Source organism: Bombus vancouverensis, chromosome 3 (genome assembly GCF_051014615.1).
Source record: "Bombus vancouverensis nearcticus chromosome 3, iyBomVanc1_principal, whole genome shotgun sequence".
Classification (NCBI taxonomy): Eukaryota; Metazoa; Arthropoda; class Insecta; order Hymenoptera; family Apidae; genus Bombus; species Bombus vancouverensis.
Window position 1 is genome coordinate 15,978,575 of NC_134913.1, and position 22,855 is coordinate 16,001,429.

The 22,855-nt window shown below is 39.0% G+C and overlaps 2 protein-coding genes across 5 annotated transcripts in view; both read left to right on the forward strand.

The window, feature by feature from the left end:
• sick (sickie) overlaps window positions 1-22,855 on the forward strand; it is a 192,917-nt gene that overhangs the window by 168,256 nt on the left and 1,806 nt on the right. For all 4 annotated transcript variants that reach the window (XM_033328162.2, XM_033328160.2, XM_033328161.2 and 1 more), the window contains 6 exons: window positions 18,283-18,366; window positions 20,178-20,819; window positions 20,904-21,439; window positions 21,553-22,083; window positions 22,187-22,389; window positions 22,473-22,840. In XM_033328162.2, coding sequence (XP_033184053.2) covers window positions 18,283-18,366; window positions 20,178-20,819; window positions 20,904-21,439; window positions 21,553-22,083; window positions 22,187-22,389; window positions 22,473-22,840 — 2,364 coding nt within the window. The remainder of the gene's footprint in view (window positions 1-18,282; window positions 18,367-20,177; window positions 20,820-20,903; window positions 21,440-21,552; window positions 22,084-22,186; window positions 22,390-22,472; window positions 22,841-22,855) is intronic.
• Window positions 18,391-20,171, forward strand: LOC117153807 (uncharacterized). Its single transcript, XM_076617247.1, has one exon. It carries the CDS (start codon window positions 18,724-18,726, stop codon window positions 19,504-19,506), a length of 783 nt encoding a protein of 260 aa, XP_076473362.1. The 5' UTR covers window positions 18,391-18,723; the 3' UTR covers window positions 19,507-20,171.

Consider the following 22,855-nt stretch of genomic DNA (forward strand, 5'->3'; position numbering starts at 1 on the left):
CTCTCTGTAACTGGAACATATGCTTATGAATTCTCTTACGATAATACTATAAATATGCGTACGCAAATATCCTATAATCGCTCTCTAACAAGTACATACAATTTACGTTGATTTTATAAGAAGCAAATATTTGTTTACAAAATTTCCTCGCTAAAATCGTAACACTCGGGGCGAAGATTCTTTAAAATTAAGATCAATCTTCTACAAAGAAAACTCGAGGTTCTTTATTCGACGTTTAAACACCGTTGTAAAGCCCACTATGTTAAACCCGATAAAGCCGCAATAAAATTACGGTAGCACAATAAATCTACCTATCTAGTCACGGAATTAAGATAAGTCATTATCTTGCGCGTTTATGTTTCAATTCCGAAGAAAGATTCGTCACCTAATCTTTCTCGACGTTTACAGTTTTCCATTTGCGACAGTTTCGCCTTGAAACCGATTCGTTAAACGATCGTAATAATCGTTTTTGCCAGCGTAATGATTTTCTTCGAGAAGCTATAAAGTTGAAACGTTACGTCATCTCGCACGAGACCCAATTTAGTTATCAATGATGCTATTGCTACAGCTGTTACCGTCATGACCTCCTATTTGTAATCTTCTTTAAACTATGCGATTGTAAATGCCACACGCTACTGATAAACTCGTTGCTACAGCGGTGCCATTATCCTTCGGTTTCGCAATCTGTCTCCTCTTTGTTATATAAAACGGCCCGTGCCACACATTTTTGTTTGTTCGTTAAACGATGAATAGCAGAAGTTGATCGTCACCACAATGTGGCAATAGTGTTTCGTCTCAAGTTACTTAAATTAAGTCGTTAGCGTGATATAGTTACGTGTAGGTGCAGAGAAATGTATGTCATACCACGAAGAACGTTTCTTGCACAGATTGGAACGTGATTAGAAATTCGACTTACCCCAATTATTCAACGTCTGAGTTCTATTTATTCAAGATCCTTGCGCAGTAAAAAGTTGCACCTATCAATCGCCTTCGTTATTTTAGAAAATACTTGAAAGAGCATCGCTGACACGACTAATGTCTGTGCAATTATCTCATTCGAATTATATAGAGCACATCAAATAGGAATAACAAGGAACATGGTTAATTACCAAAACCCCTTCTAAATATCTTTCTCTTCGCGATCCATCAAAATCACAGCTGATCTTTTAATTTCCACGTTTCTCCCTTCACAGTTGGTCTTAATAGCTATTTCTCACATACATATGGATTCTTTTAAGCGCATACGCATCTTCCCATGCGCTAACTAGGCTAAAGAGAGATTAAACTTAATTCTATAATACAGAACCCGTAATACTTATTTCTCGGTAATTACGGATTGCTAAACGAGAGATTTCAGGGTATTCCTCGTTGTAATTTTCTTTTCAAAATGTCTCTGGTAGCTCCCTTTATGGAAGTGTCACGGGAGTAACGTTGTATTAGTAAAATCATCGGACAAACGAATCCGTCTAATGCGAGATGAATTATTTTCACAGAATCGTTCCACTTCGTTTGGAATTTGAATGAAAAACAGACTCGATAGAAATGTTGTGTGTATCGAAGACATTCTAACAAATGATATGTGGTGATTGACGATAGCTCGCTGTTCCTTGGCCGCCACTATTACGGCAAGAATGTCAAAGACTCCATCCGACACATAGTAAACCGTCACCGATGGATCTGAACGTGTGTTCGCGTCGAGTTCACGACGGCTATGCGACCATAAGGTCGCGAGGTCGCAGCCGACCTCGAGCCGTCTACAGATCCGACTCGGAAGAGCTTCTCAAGGAAGCTGGAGGCCCTTACGCTCTTCCTCGGCTCTCGAATTTTCCCATAGCTCCGGACGATCTCCAACAGGTACCGAGATGGACCGATTTCGGCAAAGATTGCCTGTTAATCGAGAATTACGGGACGTTACGAGGCTCGAAGAAAGTAAACTCGCCGGATGAGCGCAAGCTGGTAACCATGAACACATTCAGCAAGGCCGACCAAGGACGCAGCTATCTGCAGAACGACTACGTCCAGCAAACCGATGATGCGCGAGTGAACGGTCAAGGACAGCTGAACACGTTCTCAGCTAGGAACGAATCGAACGAAACGAAACAAGATTCGACTCAAAATGGCTCGGCGGATCGCCTGTACGATACCGTATGCACAGAGGAATGCTCAAACGATCGCGCTACTTTGCATTCTTTTCGATCGAAGAACGATGCTTTTACACGAGACGATCGGTTAACCGATTCTTTTCAATCTACCGTGATACTCGATTCTAACTTAAAGAAATTGAAGGAGATGGAAAACTTCGTGAGCAATTCAGACCCGATAAGAAGAAGCGGAAGAAGGAGCTTCGATATTAAGAAGGATGACGCGAAGTTCAAGAGGCCTGTTCTCGTTGATAACAAAAGAATCAGCAATACCAAAGACAGACAACCGATCTACGCGGTTCCGAACATTTTGTCGAAGTCGAGGCGCGATCGACGAATCGCCGTCGTTGATGGGAATTACGTTCCGAGCGGTGATCTTTACCGCACCACGGCCAAGTATATCGAAGATATTAACAAGAACATCGCGGAGATCGACAAGAGTTACGAGGAACTGAAGTCGTCCTCGAACTCGAAGAATTCCGCCTATGGTGTGATCAACAAGATCGCCAAAGGGGAACTCGATCGATCCTGCAATCTTTACGGCTACGCGAGGAAAAGGGACATGGCGCCGATGCCTCCCATATCTTGCGACTTTGGGGAGAACTTCGAGGAGAAGACGGAGAAGCAAGTAGATTCCGATAATAAGACAGAATGTTTGGATAGCACTTTGATTTTCAAAAGTAGGCCGAATTCCTTCGGTAAACTTCCACCCAAGTTGCTTCCAAGATCTTCCTCGATAGAAAACACTTCGAGACACTCAACAGGATCCACGACGACGTCGTCGACGAAGTCGACCGAATCTTTATACGCGATTAGCGAAACGCTAACGAACGAAGTTGGACAAAATGGCGAGCTAAAGTCGAGTCTCCAAAATAACACGTCGAAAAATCCGATTAATTGTAAACAGGATCCGATAAGTACGGAAGGATCCGACGAACTCGAGTCGAAGGACGAAATGTCTTCCACCGACGACGACAGACCAACGATCGTTCGATCCGTGGATCGTTTACCAGTCACCAGCTCGATTCGAAGGAATCGTTCTAGGGTCGACTCTGCGGACAGATCCTATTTAAAAAGAGATAGAATTTTAACCGTATCCAAGTACGATAACATTCGTCGACCAAACGATATGACGGAGAAAAATCTGTACAATTCACGGTTTGAGGCGAAGCTGAACGACAATAACAATCTAGAAAGAAGATACGATACCTTACCCTCTCGGAGATCGAGAGCTTCCTCGAGACCTCTTCACAAATCCAGCGAAGACGTTCTCGATGGTGAACGACATGTCCGTGTCAGATCGTCCTCCCTTCATAGGCCTTGCACCAGCAATATCGACGTCAGCGATCGAAACGACGAATCCTTCGATAGACGAAAGAACTTCGAAAACTTCTTCAACAGTACCAGAGCTCTTCCATTCTACCTGATGGATGCCACCGATCTCATACTACACGGCCAAATAGACAGAACCAGTCGCAGCTTCCAGAGGCAAGATCATTTCCTCAGATCTTCCTACGGTAGAACCAGGCACAATTCCTTGGAATCGGAAGAACCAGAAGACAAAGATAACGACGATAATTGCCGGCACAGCGGTTTCGCCACTTTGCCTAGAAGAGGAAATCTCTCGAAAGATCAGGCATCTAACGATCCTCTTAGACGTTTGTCCGGTAACGTGCCGATCCTCGAGCCGCTTTACGAGCACGCAGTCAGCGATCCAGTTAAACCGAGAAGCACCGAGAACATCATTCCTTGGTGGGAACTAGCAACTAGGAAGTACAGGCATCGAAGTTGCCCGTCATTGCAGGTAACGCAAAGGAAAATTTCGTCCGGTTGCGTCCGGTATCAACGGTCGATAGAAAAAATGTTTCGTTGATTAATAAATAGATCAAATAAGATGTACTCGTTTATTTAGATTTCTTACGATCGGTATAACCAATATCGATGGTATCATAGCACCGGTCATAAATATTTGATTACTTCGTGTAATGTTAGTTGAGATTGTATTGCTTTTATTTGTTAAATCATATGCGTCTTACGAAGTAAAATTTATTAGAGTCTTGCAATAAATGCGACGAATAGGTGCTCTAATACGAGTAATTATGGTCATCGGTGTAAGTATTTAATTATTGGTATAAGCCAATGTCGATTTAAAATCTTAGAAAGGACTAGTCGCAAGATCTTTTATGTTTTAAAAAAAGGTGTTAACATCGAATTGAGGAAGACACATTACAAGAAGTTTTTTTATATTTTTTTCATTGATGCATAGTATGGGGTGGTCTATCGCAATCATTCGACTCACGCTACCACTTAATGTCTATTCGATCGGGTTCATTGGTCTTAGCGCCTTTCACGCGTCAGAATAGACCTTCAGCGTTGCTAATTATAAGATGGCTCTTGATAAATCACACATATCAATTCGATTCTTAAGGACTAACGCTATTGTGTCCTCTTAAGTCATCATTAATGGCACTGCGAATAGAAAAGTGTGCGATAGTTGCAAATTATTTTAATTGCGACTTCAATCTGGTTGTAATTAAAGCGGGTTTACAATACAATAATTCATATTATATATTTATTAGATATAACGAGTAAATCATGCCAAACTTCGAAATCACTTGCGATTAAAAAAGAAAGATAAACTTAATTCATGGTTAAGGTATCGTCAGTCTTCGTTTATTTTAAAGATCGTAGCTTGTACTAAAGGCCAATTAAATATGATTTAACGCATAACACGAAATAAAAATTGATATTTTAATTAACTTAATTCGCTTCGTAATAAAGTAAATCTTTTGTTTTCGATGATACGTCTAAATTTTATTATTAGCTCACCAAATTCAAATATCGGAGAGATGACGTTTCATATGCATCGATATAATAATAAATAATTTAATCGCTTCGTCTTAAGAGAACGTGAATCTGTATATTTCAATTATTTACCTGCGATTAGCAGACTCGCACGATCGTAGCTGGCAAATTGTTCACGGTAAAAGAAACACGTTTAAGTCGCTGGTGTTTCGAAGGAAAAGGAAATGAATAAATTCGAACGCGGGTACTCTCGGTCGTCAAGGCGATCTACGTGATTTATTTCGCCTTATGTCACTGCTTAAACTGCTGCGGGTAGGTGGAGGTACTCGAATAATAAATTCGATAATAAGACGTCACGGGTGGAGCCGTCAAACGAAATTAAACCGAGCGCATACCATTGAACCATTAGAAAGACGATGTGTAACAAAGCGTAGGTTGACAATGCCACTCGTGGTCCCGATTGAATAATTATATGCTCGTATCCCGAGCCTCTTCTGTATCCTCTTTAAACTCGATCCTGTTTCGGATCACGCTCCTCTCCTCTCGTGAGTCGCATTAATATAACATTTCTGTGAAACTCAATTTCCTACTCTTTGTTCTCGAAAAAGGATCGTGCACACCGTTATCCAAAATCGACGTCGTTTGCTTTTGTCATTACGATTATTAACTCTTCGTTAGACAAACATATTTTTTCACACTCTGCAGGAAAATTGAATCGTTCGCATTCAAGCTTCGTTTCTTTACCGTTCTAGACGTATTCGAAAATATAAAATAATTCTGGGACACATTTATTACGGACGACAACCTGAATGTTCTCTTATCTTTCTAGGGTAAAAAAATCTCGAAGTACTCTGGTAGTTTCTGATAAAGTTTTTTTTTTTTGGTGCACGAACGATTAGTTACATAAAATTGCATTTCTTCGAGTACCAATCTCGTCTCGATATTAAAACTATCATAAAGAAAACGAAATGGACGCGATATTAATTTTATTCTAAAAACGACTAATCAGCTTGCAGATAAATATTAAACGTAGGTACTAAAATAGTAGATAGCGAAGTGGTAAACCGCGTGCTTGAAAAGATGCCAAAGGAAAGGGGACGTTACATATTGAGGGTAATACAGAAGATTGTCATAAAACATCTGTTAACGATTGCGACAGAAATGTAGCGGTCGAAATTCACGTCACGGTTGTTCCCTTTGTAACGTGACTTTCGTTTCTAGAACTATGTTCGAGAGATTGTTATTTGTCCCCAAAACTATTTGGACCTCTTGACCAACATGGAGGCAGTAAATCAACGCCTCGCAGGACCTTAGCTTTATCCGGTAGCAGGCCCTTTTAGAATTTTTTCCTGGAAAAGAAATTCCATATATCTGCAGCAGGTAGTTGTCCTAAAGAAACATTCGACTCCCTAGTTCTAGTGCATCTATCGATTATCGATCTTCAACCAATGATACGTCTGTACATTTGCAGATGTTCTCAGTATTTTTATCTCACGGTCAAATATTTTAGTTTCTCAGTGCTACGATTGGTTGGATTTCTTATTAAAGATAAGTTTAAAATACTGCTTATCGTTTGGAACGTATTTATTCAACTATGTGTAGCGTTTCGTCGACCATCAGATATAATTAATATCCTTAGGGACGTTAGTTGACATAATCGATAACACGTACACGCTTTTCACAGCAAATCGTCGGTGAAATGTTCTGTTCTTGGAACTTTTCCACCATTGTTCTTCCATTTATAGTTGTCGAATGGACAAACCGACAGCTGACGCGTATAACACGTGTATTCGTTATGGACAGTTTGTAATAACGTTATTTAACTCTTCAGCAATCATTGTCATTTAACGCTAGAATCACCGAAGCAGTCAAAATGACAGGAATCAGACTTTTCATCGTTACAATTCCTTTTAATATACAAGTATCTTTTGGTAATATTAATGTTTAGCTATATTGAGATAGAAACGTTATTACATCATTGATTATTGTTGACGTTATGCTTCTTTAAGTACTGTGTATTATGTAGAATCCATTTAGCTCGGTAGCTTTAGCGTTAAATCATGCGTGGATACACGAACAAGTATTACAGTTCGAGCATAAATTACTTGGAGTCTACGAGAGGAAAGTAAGTTATTAAATAACTTTGTAACGTACCATATATATGGTAATTCCAATGTGTAACAGCTGTATGGAGGAAACACGTGGTCCTTGCACATTGCTCTTTTGGAATTTATCTTATTAAAGTTGACTACGGTAGACGTAGAATAAAATGTTATCGGTTACGTACATAATAATTATAGTGTATAGTAGGGTGTAAATAAATATTCTAGTAGAAGCAGCACAGCGAAAATGGGCTCCAGTAAAGAACTCTTGCTAAAACAACCTATTCAATTACCCGCGTACACTCGAAACCTCTTTGCTTCCACTTGTAACTCTGGCATAGAGTGCATTCTCTTGACTACTTCAACTGCTTCACCGAGAAACGACCTTTCGTCCATTTTTTCAACTACTACTATTTCTTCCTTTTTTTCTTATTTCCACAAATACGGACGAGATACGCTCTTTCGCATTCCATCTTTTAATTAGAAACTTCCTAATTATTTTAATCACTTCGAGTGACTCGTTGAAAAGCGTGTGCAACGTTAGAATCAATATCAACTAATTAATTGGGCATTCCAATGATCAATACTAGAGACTTGACATTTATGCTCGAATCATGCAATTCAATTTTGTTTCAACCAAATAGAATCCTTTCTGACCGTATTTTTATTTGTACTAAGAAAATTGGACTAGTTTTCGTCCTAAATATCGAACCCTCCTAAGGAACTACGAAAGGGGAAGCTAGGAAAACGTTCCATGCTATTTATGATATCATTTGTTGTATAGATTTTCTAGGTAGTTTTCTTCGTTCAAAGATTGGAAAAGTAGCTCGTGAATAAGTCATGATTATGTAGGTATAGGAAGGTCTATCGTTAAGGATCTCGAACCTATGTTTTCCCACTGACCCACGGGTCAAAATATTCAACAGCACGTGGGGCCAGGGAAAGCCGAAAACATATAAAACTGTCGCTGGGATTTGTGGTAAGCCACTTCACTCGTTTAGGACACGTTGGATACCGTGCTCTGTTGTAAATGTCCCCAACTCCCCCGCAAGACGAGGATTTATCGTTTCATGGTTCACTTAAACGTTTTGGCCCGATATTGTGTGCAAGTGATGTTCAGTGGCGCAGAAAACTTCTTTTTTTTCCAGGGTGAGGTTCCAGTCTTAATATTATATAACGTGGCTACAAATAGTATTTGCAACGAAACGGATTTTTAATCAGAATTTACATTTCATTTTCATAGTATCAATTTGTTTTAATCGTATGAAAGTATTACTAAATTTTTTTTTATTTGGAAGTAGTTTACAATCAATTCTCATTGAGAATTATAAGTAAATTATTCCAGCGTGTTACTATAACGTGAATAATAAGTGATTATCGTATATTTGATTCTACCTGAATCTAATGTTTAAATCTAGAGGGTAATGTCTTTTTAGCCTGCGGATCTGATCCGTCGTCAAGTAATTGAGTAACTAGTGGGTTCTGGTAGTTGTTAATTATTATATTATATCTATTACTGAATTTGAATATTTCTTCTTTAACTGTAGGTATCTTAAGGCCGTGATGTATCGTTTCGTTGGTAACATACCAAGGTGCATCTATTAAAGATCTTAGAGTTTTTGATTGAAATCGTTGAAGAATTTCTATGTTGGAATTACTCGCTGTTCCCCATAGTTGGATCCCATAGGTGCAAACAGGGAAGTACTACTAAATGATGCGAAGTTTAATATACTTGGACCTAACAGTTAGCACGTAAATGTTATAATAGATATAACGATGTACAATTATTTACTGTAGCCACTGTATATCTACTATATATTAATTCAATTTGATATACGGAGACATTCTTTGAGATGTCACAGTCACGTCCACCTGTAACCTTGTGTTATCGTACATTCTTTGTACACGAGTCAATCTCAAGCACTCGGATATTCTTATAATCTGACCCATCGGGTATTCTCATATCTGTTCCAAACGCTTCTCACGCATACATATAAAACTCGAACATATTACTTATTAAAATATCCACGTCAGTTCCTTTATACGATACTAGTACTATACTAGTACTATACTAGTACTACACTAGTACTATACTAGTACTATACTAGTACTATACTAGTACTATACTAGTACTATACTAGTACTATACTAGTACTATACTAGTACTATACTAGTACTATACTAGTACTATACTAGTACTATAAACTTATACGATTTAGTGCTTCCAATATATTTTTACAAGTATACAAGCACTAACCATAGCTGGTTGCGACTAATTGCTAGTCTTATGTGTGCCAAAATTTTACGCAATCCCTAAACGTACGCATATTCATGCGAATAATGATCGAAGCTCTGATTATCGAGGTCCATTTCACATTTTACCTACTTTCTGATTGACGTACAGACGAATAGGTTTGCAACAAGAGAAGATAATTCATATTTGCATCATATCCCTAATATTATTAAGCTAACTGTGATTGGACTAAGGAAACAACAAAAAATCGCTCTAAAATGCATAATTAAAAAGTCTGGCACATTTTACAACATCCTCGTTCGGACATTTGAACAACTTTGACTTGATGAAAAATTACAAAGCTGAAATAGTGTTGTACTGTAACATTTTCAGAGATAAAAGGCTAAAGATTCACTCACGAGGCGTACTGTGTCGAATGTATCGAATAGAGAAGCTCGAACGGCCCTGATCTTATTAAGTCGGTGTCCCGTGAAATCGTACGAAACCCTAACTAAGATGGAAATTCAATTAACCGAGTGATGAGTACCGTGCCGGTCGGCTTTCACGCAAACATCTTCGAAAACGGTGTTACGTGTTAGACTTCTGGTAGAACTTGATCGAATCTATCGTTTAATTGCACGTTGGACCTACAGAGATGCAATCTCGCAGATGCATTAGTCTATTAGAGGTTCAACGTGGCGCGTTAGCACGCCCGGAGAAAGTTGCGGTAGAATCGCGAAAAGCTTGTAAGAGGATTAGATATAATACCTGCAGGTTAATGGAACGTAGAAATGATCGCTTAATGCATTCTATTGGATAAATTCTAAAATTACCACGCTTTTTTTTATCGCAAGAGAAAGAGAAAACCTTATTTCCGAAGTTGGAAGTGTTCGGGAATTTGCACAGCTTTTTATACAAGAAGAAAAATCTTTATGTACCCTGTTGCAAACGAAATCAATTAAAAATGGTAGGTTGTAGTAAAATGGAAGAAAGAAAAGAAATGTCTAGTTTGCATCAATTATAGCTCGTAAGTATGTAAACATTTTGGTCTGATTTGTATACTAACAAGACGTAAATATTAGTAAGATATATGAATTCGTAACAAATTAATTATCGGAAGGTCTATTTATTTATTTAAAAGATCTATTTTCTCGCGAAACCAAGAGATTCAGACGTCATACGAAATTGAAATTATTTAGTTGAAACGTTCTCAATGGTACATTAAAATAAACGGCTCGTCGAAGTATTAACTGGAACAATTAATCATGATAGTTTGTCTATCAATTTTGAAGAATCTGCTCTGTGTTATTTATAGCTTGGCGATCAGATTAGCTGGCGATAACGAAGTGTTTCCAAATAAAAAAATTATTCCATAATGTTTGACATTTCTAAATATCATTATAAAAAAACAAATAAGTTACTAAACTAGCTGAAACCTGTAACTAAATTGCATTCTGCCAAAAAGAAGCAAGTATCGACATTCCTTTCAGCGGTAGCGTACGTAGTTATGGTTCAAAGATTCGCGTAAAGAACCCAATGGAGAAGTTACCGTATCTTGCGCTAGGTCTTGCACATGTGCCAATACTCATTGCTGTGTGCACTTACATGCACTGGGGTATACTATTTCGTGATGGAGAATCGTTCTTCTGCAGCCTGGGAACTGTTAGCCCAGTTAGCTTGGGTCGTAACGCTTCGAAGATTATGCCATGTTCACATCTCGTGCTATCTGGTTTCGTATGCCCCATGAGACATTCGTATGGAAAGCAAACTTACGACCCGTTCAATGTTTCTCTGCCATCGTTTTTCAACCGATATTGCACGGGAGCTTGTACTAGAAATTCGAAGATTTTTCACTGAAAATCACAAATAGAACTGTCAATCTCTAACCAACTGACTTAAAACGAGGAAGGAAAATTAAGACCAGTTAAGAGCTCGGCTAGGAATAAGAGTGTGGAAGGAAAATACGAAGAATAAGAAACATAATAAGAAAAGTTAAGAAAGTAGATTGGCATGAAAAAAAGACGTAACCGTACTTTCTACGTTTTTTGTAACTCTGTGTAATTTATATTGGATTAACCAATGGAAATTATCTTCGACGATCTATAAAATTGTGGAGAATTCCTTTTACCACTTTAGCTTTTTTTCTGTACCTTCTCCCAGTTCCTGTCTCGAATCGAAGATATTTCCATTTTTCCTGCATAGATTTTCTCTTCGGTTCGTTATCTAATAATCGACTAGATATATTCCTTATGGAAATAACGAGTCACTGTGTTCGCTAAAAGTGAACTCGCGCGGATAATCACGACACAGATTTATGACACGTGAAACTCCGCGCGTGTTCATACGTGACACTTCGTTACCTGCATCCTTCGATATTTCCTACATCAATAGAAACCACATTTCGCGACCCAAAAACTATATTAACCACGAGAACCATTGTATCGAGTAGGTGCTGCTCGGATTTCAATTTCGCTGTCTACGATATTTTCGACATTCACGATATTTACACCATCTGTATCGTCTAGTCTTACTGGATAAATATTTTTTAATGGATTTATCATCATTTCGAAATGATAATAAATAAAATTCGCAAACATAAAACGATTGTATACGCTGATCATAAGTGCTATCTACATTTAATGAACAAATTTAATCAATTTTACTTCGTTTAGTATTTTGCATTATAAGACGTGTATAACGTGAATAAAATTACAGATTTATCAGAAAATAAGTAGATTTCTAAATCTCGTCTTTCTAAATATCATCAAGTGCTGTAATTCCTATGATCGGCAGTGTATAAACGTGGACAGTCAATTTAAAATAACGTTAACAATGCAAAGAGTTATGGTATACTATACGCATAGACATCGCGTGAAAATGTAAATACTTCGTTTTATTAAAAAATACTTAACGATTCTATGTTCTACGTGCGTGCATAGTGAAAAGGGTATTTATATTCCAGTCCAATGTTTTTCTCGCAGGCAAGATGGATTAAAAGGTAGATTTTAATATTCATGCCTGTAAATTCCTCTTCAGAAATACAGAAACTCTGGGGTACAACATCAACGCGATTCTTTTAAGGGAAACAAGGCACGTCACTGTGCAGAACGATGCATTTTACGCGCATCGTCGGCACGTACGTTTTTGCCACAGCAGCTTCCGGTCCAGTTTTTAGTCACTAGCTTCGTTTCAACTCGCTCGATCCCTCGTCAAACCCGATACACGAGGTAAACTGAAACTTTTCTTCTTTCGATCTTATCGAACGAAGAAAGTTTAAATTACCAAATGTCAAGTTTAAACTATTCAAGAATTTTCGAATACCTAAGTGCGTACACGCTTGCGTATGACACGAGGATTCTGAATTACGTTCTCCTTATAATATATGCGTAAGTGCCGGTTTTACTTTCATAGTTTATGATTAATTGAAAAGAAACTTGAAATTTACAGAGTCGTTTTACACATTTTGATTTTATCGAGACAGAGAGGGATGATGTAGTGGTATATTTTCGACTCTTCGACGAATTAAAATTATACAACTGGAGTCTTTTATAATATCGATAAATAACGAGTAGAGAAACATATATCAAGGAGTTTATTCACACATTTATCTGAAATTTCTTCGTTAGTTTCAATGTATTCGTTCGGGATAAACTACTGAACTAGAATCAGGTTTATGAAACATTAAGTTGAAACATCGAAGTATCTAGAATTTCACAAAATTAGAAAGTACAGAAACAGGAGGAAAAGTTACGAGTTTCATGATCAACAATTAAGTCATTTCCTACTATCATTTGCCGCAAGAAGAACATTTATCCATTAATATCGGTCTTATCGCAATAGTATCATATTAATTTTCTATCTCTTTTATCTCTTGCAAAACGTACAACTGGATCTTACAAACATCCTGTATGTGGCAACCGTATAATTAGTTTTACGAGCATAATCTTATCAATACTATAATTAAATCTATGATGGGCTGTGTTTTCACATAAATGTGTCCTTGGAATATAATTTTCAACGAAAAGCACAGATATTTAGCGAGTGTTTTATGGATCACAAATAGAGATAGATCGAAAGGGAAATTCTGCTGATTTCAAGCGTATTTATAGCTTTCGTTTTCAATGGAAATCGTTGGTCGAGTATCGTCACGGTTAATAACGATGCTGCATCGTAGAGGGTACGTGTCTCGAATATCAATGATTCGCGTCTAGTTACGAATTACGTACAACGCGCTTCCATGTGAGTCATGTATTTGCGTGCAATTAGCGGAGAATTGCGCGAAACATCGCTGCACCCTCTGCACGCGGCTCCGTTGTGTTGCGTTTGTAGAGAACAACGTTTAATTCATGGTAAAGCTAAAACGACGGAAGGATGAAAGCAGCTTAATCGCTGCTTTTCGCCGTATTAGAATTTCCTCGATGCCACCTATCAAGCTATTATTAGAAACGAAAATCCTTCTCTACGATGATTCTCGCAAATCGTTTTATGCGAAATACTTTATGGAAAATTATAAGAAATTCATATTCAAAAAATGTATATCGCTACACTCAACAAATGAAAAAGAAATCTCGCGACTGAAGTAAAACTTCTAATTTTATCTTTCGATCAAAATAGATTCGCGAATCGAGGCGAAGAGTAACCTGTTCCTCTACGATGATTTATGCGAATCGTCTTATATGAAATACCATGGAGAATCATATGTGTGAACCCACACCTTGAAAAATATGCATTATTAGACTCGGCAAATGAAAAAGAAATCTCACAATTGAAGTAGATGCATAGATCGCAGCAAGAAATAATCTGTTCCAATTAAACGCATATTTTAATGTCTATATTTTCAAGCCACGCGTTTAATGTACATAGTATTTGATATCTTCAAGATATCATCCCTGAAGCAGAGATAAAGATAGAACGGTATCATCCACTAGAGAATTTTCGTTTCGAAAGCGTGGTCGATAGCGGTATCACGACTGGTTTCTCGACACAACTTTGACTTTTTTCCCCATTACGGAGCATCTCTTATGAGGAAATCGTACGAGCTTATCGAAGAATCCTACACGATAGATGCAGATTAGTATTGGACGCAGATTTGGTACAATTAAGAGCGGCGTATTCGTCGTGGGTAGAAGCGAGTCGAAATGAAACCGCAAAAGAGAACGGTGAAAGATGATCTACGACTAGGTTTTTCGCAGGGTGTATTATATCAAGGAAGACGAGACAGTGGGAAACTAAGGCAAGTGCGATCAGCATTTCGAGGCCGATAAATTACTATTTTTTTAGGCACTCTACAGACGCTACGTTCTACAGATGTTAGAAAACGTGTACTTATTTTTTTCTTCCTGAGACGCAAGCAAAGTGAATTTTATTATACGAAGCACACATCTCTTGTCTGAGTATCCATTTGCTCGAGAGTTTTTACCCATTTCTACTGCCGCTTACAAAAAGTACTTCAAAGCGTGCAATCTGTAGTTATATATCTCTTTAAATTAAGGACCGAGCAATAATAATGCGTAAAAGCTTTCCTACAAATGTCCCATAAGTATATAGCAATAGCAGATGCGTTACAAAGGTCCAACTACGCGAATCGGAGATACAAAACGAATGTCTATAATTGGAGAAAATTCATCGTGACGTTATGAAATATGTATCTCAATTCCTTCAAATTTCATAAAACAGCAGTATCTTCACAGACGAACAAAACATCGTGCAAATTCCTGAAATTCCCTTCCGCAATTGCGATTTGAATCGAGTAAAATTCAACGATACAAATTGACTAAAGAGAGATTACGAATATAAAATGTTTCGCGTTAACTTTGGTCCTTAAGATAAAATAAATTTCAACAAAATTTGTCGGGAGAAGTACGCAAATACAATATAATATTTTGCAAAAGTTCGATATCACAGCGTAGTATATCTGTTGCTCCCAAGGAAAAATATACAGAATTTGTGTGATAGTCGATACGTTAATAACGAATTAAATAACATACAGAGATTTTCGTATGCATTTGTAAGATCAGCTCGGTGAAAGAAGAAGAAGAAGAAGAACGACAACAACAACAACGTGACACTTTCCAAATCGATCGAGAGCGAGCCCGACCATGGCAGTTATCTGTGGCAGATAAGTTGAAACGTGTAGGCGTCGCATGCATCAGAATCGACGATCGTCCGTGGGTCGTTTATTAAACGTAGGAGTTTGAACGATCGCGAGAAAAGGAAATTAAAGAACGATGTTATCACTGGGTACACTTGTTACTTTACTCTGATCATTAAGCCTGGAAATCAAAACGAACTAATCTTCGACGAGGTTGACACGCCATGCTAATATAGATGCTAGCTGCTAATCCAACGTCCCTGTTCTGCGTTTCTAGATACGAGATTTAAAACTCAAGTTTGACACACCTATGACAAACAGAGTAGCCGTATCGCGTTCAATCCGACCAATATTTAAATGTAGAATGTCTACCTCAACGCGTGAATATTTATGAATTAAATTCGCACGAAGGTTATAAATTATCTTCTTCCTCGAGGATTAATTACTAGCTTCATTCTTATATTTACCATCTCCGTTAATTGAGATTTACGTCTTAATTGGTGCATTATTATGTGGTATATCATGATAGAAAAATAAAAGTTTTTCCCTATCTTATGTGAAGATTTATGGTCAGAATTTCGAACTCACTTTGAAACGAACTCGTATAGAAGCTTAATTAACGTCTTCGATTTAATATGTTTCAATTCTTTTAAATTGTTAAGCATCTTCCTGTATAAACTATAGAACGCTAAGGGGAATTAATAAAATACAGATAATAACGTTATTTACGATTGTGTTCAACGTGTATTACAGGACGCGACGCGAGCAATATAAGATCGTTTATTTATTTAGCGACGAAGCCCAAAGAAACCGTTCGAGGTGCGCTTCGACAGAATGTTCGAGGAAGGTGCAAAGCCGACATGTAGGTGGACTGCACTTACGTGCATATCGTATACGTCTGATACGATAAAGAAATATATTTCTACGGATACGGTTGACACATTCGGCGGTAGGTGAAGCAGTATAGCGATCGCGTTAGAGTCACGCGTGGGAGCGCATCGCATACTTATGCTCGTCCAAGATCTTTCGAGGGATTTACTGGTCTTCTTAGTAGCTTCAACTCGTTCGAGATTTCCGTTCTTGTGTAGCAAACGCTTACTTTACTGACGGCACTGGAAGCAGTTCTGATCCGAACAACTATACTTATTCTGAGCTATATATACATACTGTGGAAGATCTTGAATTCGAAATTTTCAAGTTAAAGTCTTTGATAAATCACAGACCATCGGATAAAGAAATGTTTGTTCGTAGAAATAAATAATTGCGGTATGATATCACTGTTTAAAATCACTGAACCTTGGACATTGACTCGAACAATATTAACAATACGAGTGGAGGTTGACATTCCGACAAAAGAGGGAACATCGCGTGTCTGACAACCTGCAATCATCGTTGCAAGCGCGAAAGCTCGTTCCGTATCCTACGTTATGAAGCGAAAAGCTACGACAATGAAGGAGTCCTGAGATAGGTCCGAGAAAATTACCGTGTTGCCGCTTTACAGGCGGAATAATTTCTCTGGTATTACGCGTAGAAATGTTGCTCATCCACGCGTCCTTTACCCTTCTTTCTTCTCGTTTCCTCTTCGTAGTTTCTCGTCGAAATTTCTCGGTTACATCGTGAGAATCACGTTTACAATATTTCGAATTTCACGTTTTATCTTATGTCGTCCTACAATGAATTAACTCGTAATATTTCTAACGCTTATTATTTGTAATACTCGTAATGCTTGGAAGAAAGATACTTATGAAAATATCAAAGTCATTTAGGTTTGAAAATGAGTTTGTAAAATAACAAATTCACATTTTATAGTTGTATCTGTATTTCTATAGACACGTGAGATCTTTCAAACGATTATTTATCCTTTGAAATAAGTGAGTATGAAACAGTTGGTGACCACAATAAGAGCACCCCGTGGAGTAGAAGATGACCGTGTGATGTATACGTTCTGATGTTTGTTTATCCAGACACCGGATACATGGAATTTTCTCCTTCCCCGTGTATTCTCTTTCCTTCATTATTATTCCCATTCTTCTTACGAAAAGCGTCCAGAAAAATTGAAAGAGCAACGTGTAGGTCGCATTGTGGGTCAGCTCGCCTACGTCTTGGATACGAGGTTGGACGCTCATCCGACCATGTTACTTTACCAAGGGTACTTGATAGACTGGAATAAATAACTGCGGGAAGGAAATCGTGATAGGATATGACGTTTCTCTGTGTCATAGATAAAAAGAAATCTAATTGCTTTCCAAGCGATAGCGTAATCTTAATTATGTTTGGTATATACCCTGTTGATAAAAAAATTGCACGAGTCAAATAATTATGTCGAAGCAAATGAAAAAGGTTAAATTATGTCCAAGCCATTCTTTCGAAACTACGAACCTTTATCGATACACGAGAGCTAAAGAAATCAGAAACCTTCTTCGTATCCAGCCATATTTACAGCCGAGAGGATCATTTTACCGCAAGCGTAGAATTTTCGTCGCTTTCTATCTTTATGAAAATCAGTTTTTATTGTGGCTACTTGCTACGCATGGCCACTCGACGGAAGTAAAAAAAAATATGAATTATCGTCTCGCTATTGAGCACAGGAAGGAAAATTAGATGACCGAGATCGATAGGTGGGAAATAGCTGCCCGGCTGTAACACTCGACTCGTTATCCGAGTCCCATGTTCTGTTTCAAAAGCTTCCTGATAAAATTATTAGGACGTAGAAGATTCATAGGATGTTCTTGTCTGATTATTTCGCTGATCTCTTCAAACGTTTTAGGATAGAAGATAAACGAGATGAATATTATTTTATCTGTCATCGTTATTTTTTAAGCACGCTCAATTTTATTCGATACGCTTTATAATCATTTTTACGAGTAACGTTCGCTGTTTCTCATTACCCTGTGAATTTTTCTGTTACAGGCTCATGTAGTGTCCGCGTTCGAGCAATCTTTGTCCAACATGACACAACGTTTACAACAACTTACTGCAACGGCGGAAAAGAAAGTAAGCGCTCTATTACCGACCTAATAGTTTTCAACACTTTCTAAACGAGCATATAAAATCACCGATATAAAAACAATATCACATCGAATTCTATCGACTAAATTTGTACTTCAAATAGAAGTTTCATCGTAAAGGATCGCTATTCAAATATGAAGTCTCTAACGGTGCAACGATAGCACGAAATTTAAAGGGATGAACATTTCCACCTTGAACCATTGATTTTCCATATACAAAGATGCCATGAAACACATACGACAGAAATGAACGATCATCTCCCTATACCTTTCCCCTATTTATAAGCTAACCTTCGTAGTTACGATTTCTCAAAAACCTGGCATCTTATTTCAAATTGTTAAGATGCACGCAAATCGAAACCTCGACCAAACGATTAATCGCTCGCTGTTTCCAAAATCGCCTCCAAATCAAAGATTAAATCGCCCAGGTGACTTGAAAATCATGCAATTATTATCCTCTTACCCTGATAATAAGGTTAAGCTATTAAACGGTCTCACCATGATTCCCATCCCTGCAGAAGACGCAAAGGCTCTCGGTCTTCGAGTTCCAGATTCCGACAGCTTTAAATCAAATTCGACCTCGTTTAAAGGCCCCGCTCGCCTATCCAGCCCCAAGTCCACTAGAAAAAGATCGAACGACGATAGCAAACTCAAGAAAGACGTTAAGCGTCATCGAAATATGGACGTGAAAACGTCGAAGAAGCTACCGGATTTAAAGCAAGAACAAAAGGCTCAACGAACCGCTACGTTAGAAACGCTGAGTATTTTACACGCGAAATTGGAACGAGGGCTGAAAAATATTTCGAACAGGACGAAAGCGCGACCAAAATTTCATCCGGATACTCCAAGGGACTCCGGTACCCCAGCGAATTCAAGTCCGACCACGATACGCACATCCGGCCGTAAATCGACAATCGGCGGTAAACTGAGGAAAAAATCGTCGACCTCCCAGGGAAACAAGCCAGATAAACTTAGGAAAGAATCGAGCTCAAAGTCCACAAAACAATTGTTCAGCATGGCTGAATCGTGGAGCAGCGACTCCGTGGTCAGTCATTCGGATAACTGTGCCTGCTGTCACAGCCGAGAGCCTTGCCCCTTTCACGGAAGCGACTTCTACGGAAAATAAAACTACTCTGTTTGTTCTATCATCTGAGAAATTTCCATGCTTTACTAACGAATGCGCAAATAAGTCGATGTAGTTACTAGGAGATATACGATGAAGTTTGAAGAAAATCTCGTAATTTACTGTAAACCAAAGGTTAGAGTCCGAAGTGAAATTAAGTAACGAGTTGTGAAATAGATACAAATTTAGATGTTTTATTCGACTAATTATGCTGTCAAGTGCAAGATGCATTTTACTGTACAAAGTACGCTGGTATGATCGTCGGTATAAGGATTATTTCTTATATTTTTTTCAGATAGCGATACAATTATTCATTAAATCGCGTAGCTACCGTCGTAGTACAACTTGCATTCGTGTTGTTGAAAGATAGAAATAAAATATGAAGACAAACTGCATGCGTAATACTATCACAGCTTCGTACAGTTATATGGAAGAAAAGGAAAGTTTCTTTTTTTTATGCTCCTTTCTCTAATATCGTTTCTATGTGTTCATAAATCTTTCGGTGCAACAATATATCACGAATCGCACAGTCACTCGTGACGCGCGTATTTACTCGAAACTTTCTTAACTTGTACAAGCGTACCGGCATTCTTTGCAAATCACCAGATAAAATCTGCGATCTGCGGTCGAGAAAAGAAAAAGCAATATTATTACAATTTACTTGTTAATTTCAGGATTCCGAACTTCAAGAATTAAGAGAAACTATCGAAAGGCTTCGCAAGCAAAGCGCGGAAGCTGGTTTAAACAACGGACCACCCGCGAACAACGGTCGCCGTCACACCCTCGGCGATTCCGATTCTGGGACGACAGGCTGCACTGGTAACAGCAACCATCAGGGTGCTTCGATGGCGAGACAGTTGTCCGCGGATAGTGTCACTTCGTTGAACTCGTTGAGCAGCGCCTGTTCGGCCAGCAGCCATCACAAGAAGAAAGGTTGGCTTCGTAGCTCGTTTTCAAAGGCTTTCTCGAGATCACGGAAGAACAGGCATGGCTCCGTTTCCGACGCCGAAGATTGCAAGGAGAGCGCTAGCGGAGACCTGAGCGCACCGAACAGCCCTAGATTGCCGAGCGCCTCCAAACACGACTCTTCCCGAGCTCAAGGTACTCGAAGTAACGGACAGAAATCACCCGAAGTGGAGAATCCATTGACCGGAAGCAAAAGCAGTTCGGCCTTGTACAAAAAAGAGGACGAAGACGTGGTGGAACTGAAGAAACAGCTCAGGGAAAAGGATCTTGTGTTAACAGATATTAGACTCGAGGCTCTGTCATCGGCGCATCAACTGGAATCGTTGAAAGATACTGTTATCAAGATGAGGGTAAACATATTTTTAATCTTGTGGAAAAATTCTTAGATTTTCAACTTTCTTGTACGACATGAAAGAATCAAATTTTCTTTACAGAACGAAATGCTTAATCTGAAGCAAAACAACGAGCGTCTGCAGAGATTAGTAACGTCAAAATCCTTAACATCCTCCCAGTCGTCACTGCCTAGCGATCCAGACAGACGTTTCAGCATGACAGAAGTAGCTTCCACTGTTGCTGCGCTTTCGAATGGCGATACCAGTACGACGGCAGACCAGTTAGAAGATTTAAATGTACCGGAACACCCAGTAGTCCCATCAACCACCTCAACTACAGGAGAACCAACTTTGGAACAAGATACGGATGGGAAAAGGATTAACGTTGCCATTTATCTAGGTAGCGAGAAAAATTTCAACTATAATCTCGTAACTGGAAGCACGTCGGATGGCAGCATCGGTGAACCTCCTCATTGTATTATCGCGAGCGTTTGCATCAGCAACAAAACTACATGGGACTCCCTTGATTCTACTGTAAGGCGATGCTTCAAGGAGTACGTTTCGAGAGTCGATCCTGTGACAAACTTGGGTCTGGGAGTCGAATGCGTCGCTGCTTATCACCTTGGAGAAGCTTCTAGGTATGTGTATTATAATAACTATTTTTTCTTACCGATGTGTATACTGATATTTTATTTTATAAAAATACCCCGAAACACTTACACGTATATTTTTGTAATATCTTCTGATATAGGTGTACCACGGATTCCCAGCATCCAGAGTTACTTCCTTGCGGTTACTTGATCGGCCACGTGAAAACCATTTATCTGGTGCTTTCCGGTTACTCATGGCTGGCTGTGGATACTCTCATACCACGGTCCATTGTGCAGCGATTGATATCTCTGCTAACTGAACATCGTAGAGTCATTCTGTGCGGACCCAGTGGTACCGGCAAGAGTTATTTAGCTGGAAAATTAGCTCATGCGTTGGTCGATGCCGATAACGATACAAAGGATGCCACGGCGGTAGCCACGTTCAATGTGGACCACAAGTCCAGCAAAGAACTCAGGCAATATCTCGCGCATATCGCCGAAAGATGTGATTCAAACGCAGCTGACGAACTACCAAGGGTAATCATCCTCGAGAACTTGCAACACGCCGCATCTTTAGGAGAATTATTTAGTGGCCTGCTTGGCACTAGACATTCATCTTGTCCAGCTATTATTGGCACCATGAGTCAGGCCACTTGTAGTACCACGAATCTTCAGTTACATCACAATTTTAGGTACATCTTATCATCTAACTTACCCTTTAACGAGAGACAGCCCACTTGTCGTATATTTTTATTAGCGCTTCTTTTTTTTCTGCAACGAATATCTTATTTTCAGGTGGGTGCTTTGCGCTAATCACATGGAACCAGTTAAGGGATTCTTAGGACGTTATCTCAGGCGGAAGCTGTTGGAACACGAGTTGCGTGAGTGCGGCGGAACTAGAAACGCAGAAATGGCAGCAGTTGTCGAATGGTTGCCCCGGGTGTGGCTACATCTCAACAAGTTCCTAGAAACCCATAGCAGTTCCGATGTGACAATAGGTAAGATCATTAACAATATTTATACTCAGTTCAGTAATATCGGCTTCATCATAGACATATGAAATTAAACGTATAACTTCTAGGACCGCGACTATTTCTGTCCTGTCCGATGGAAGTAACGGGTTCTCAAGTATGGTTTACGGACTTATGGAACTACTCTGTAGTACCTTATCTGGTAGAAGCAGTCAGAGAAGGTTTAACACTTTACGGTAGACGCGTGAGTGGAAATGGAAATGGAGATTCATCCTGGGAAGACCCGGCTCAATTTATCACATCGAGTTATCCCTGGATTTCTACGCACGCGGTACACGGTGGTAGCGATGCTCTTCTTCGTTTACGACCTGAGGACGTTGGCTACGATGTTGTTACGTCTGGACACACTTCCGGAGTCGGCGCATCTAGTGTGAAAAGCCTTGGTAGCACACATAGCGATACAGAAGGAGATCCACTAGTTAGTATCTTCACT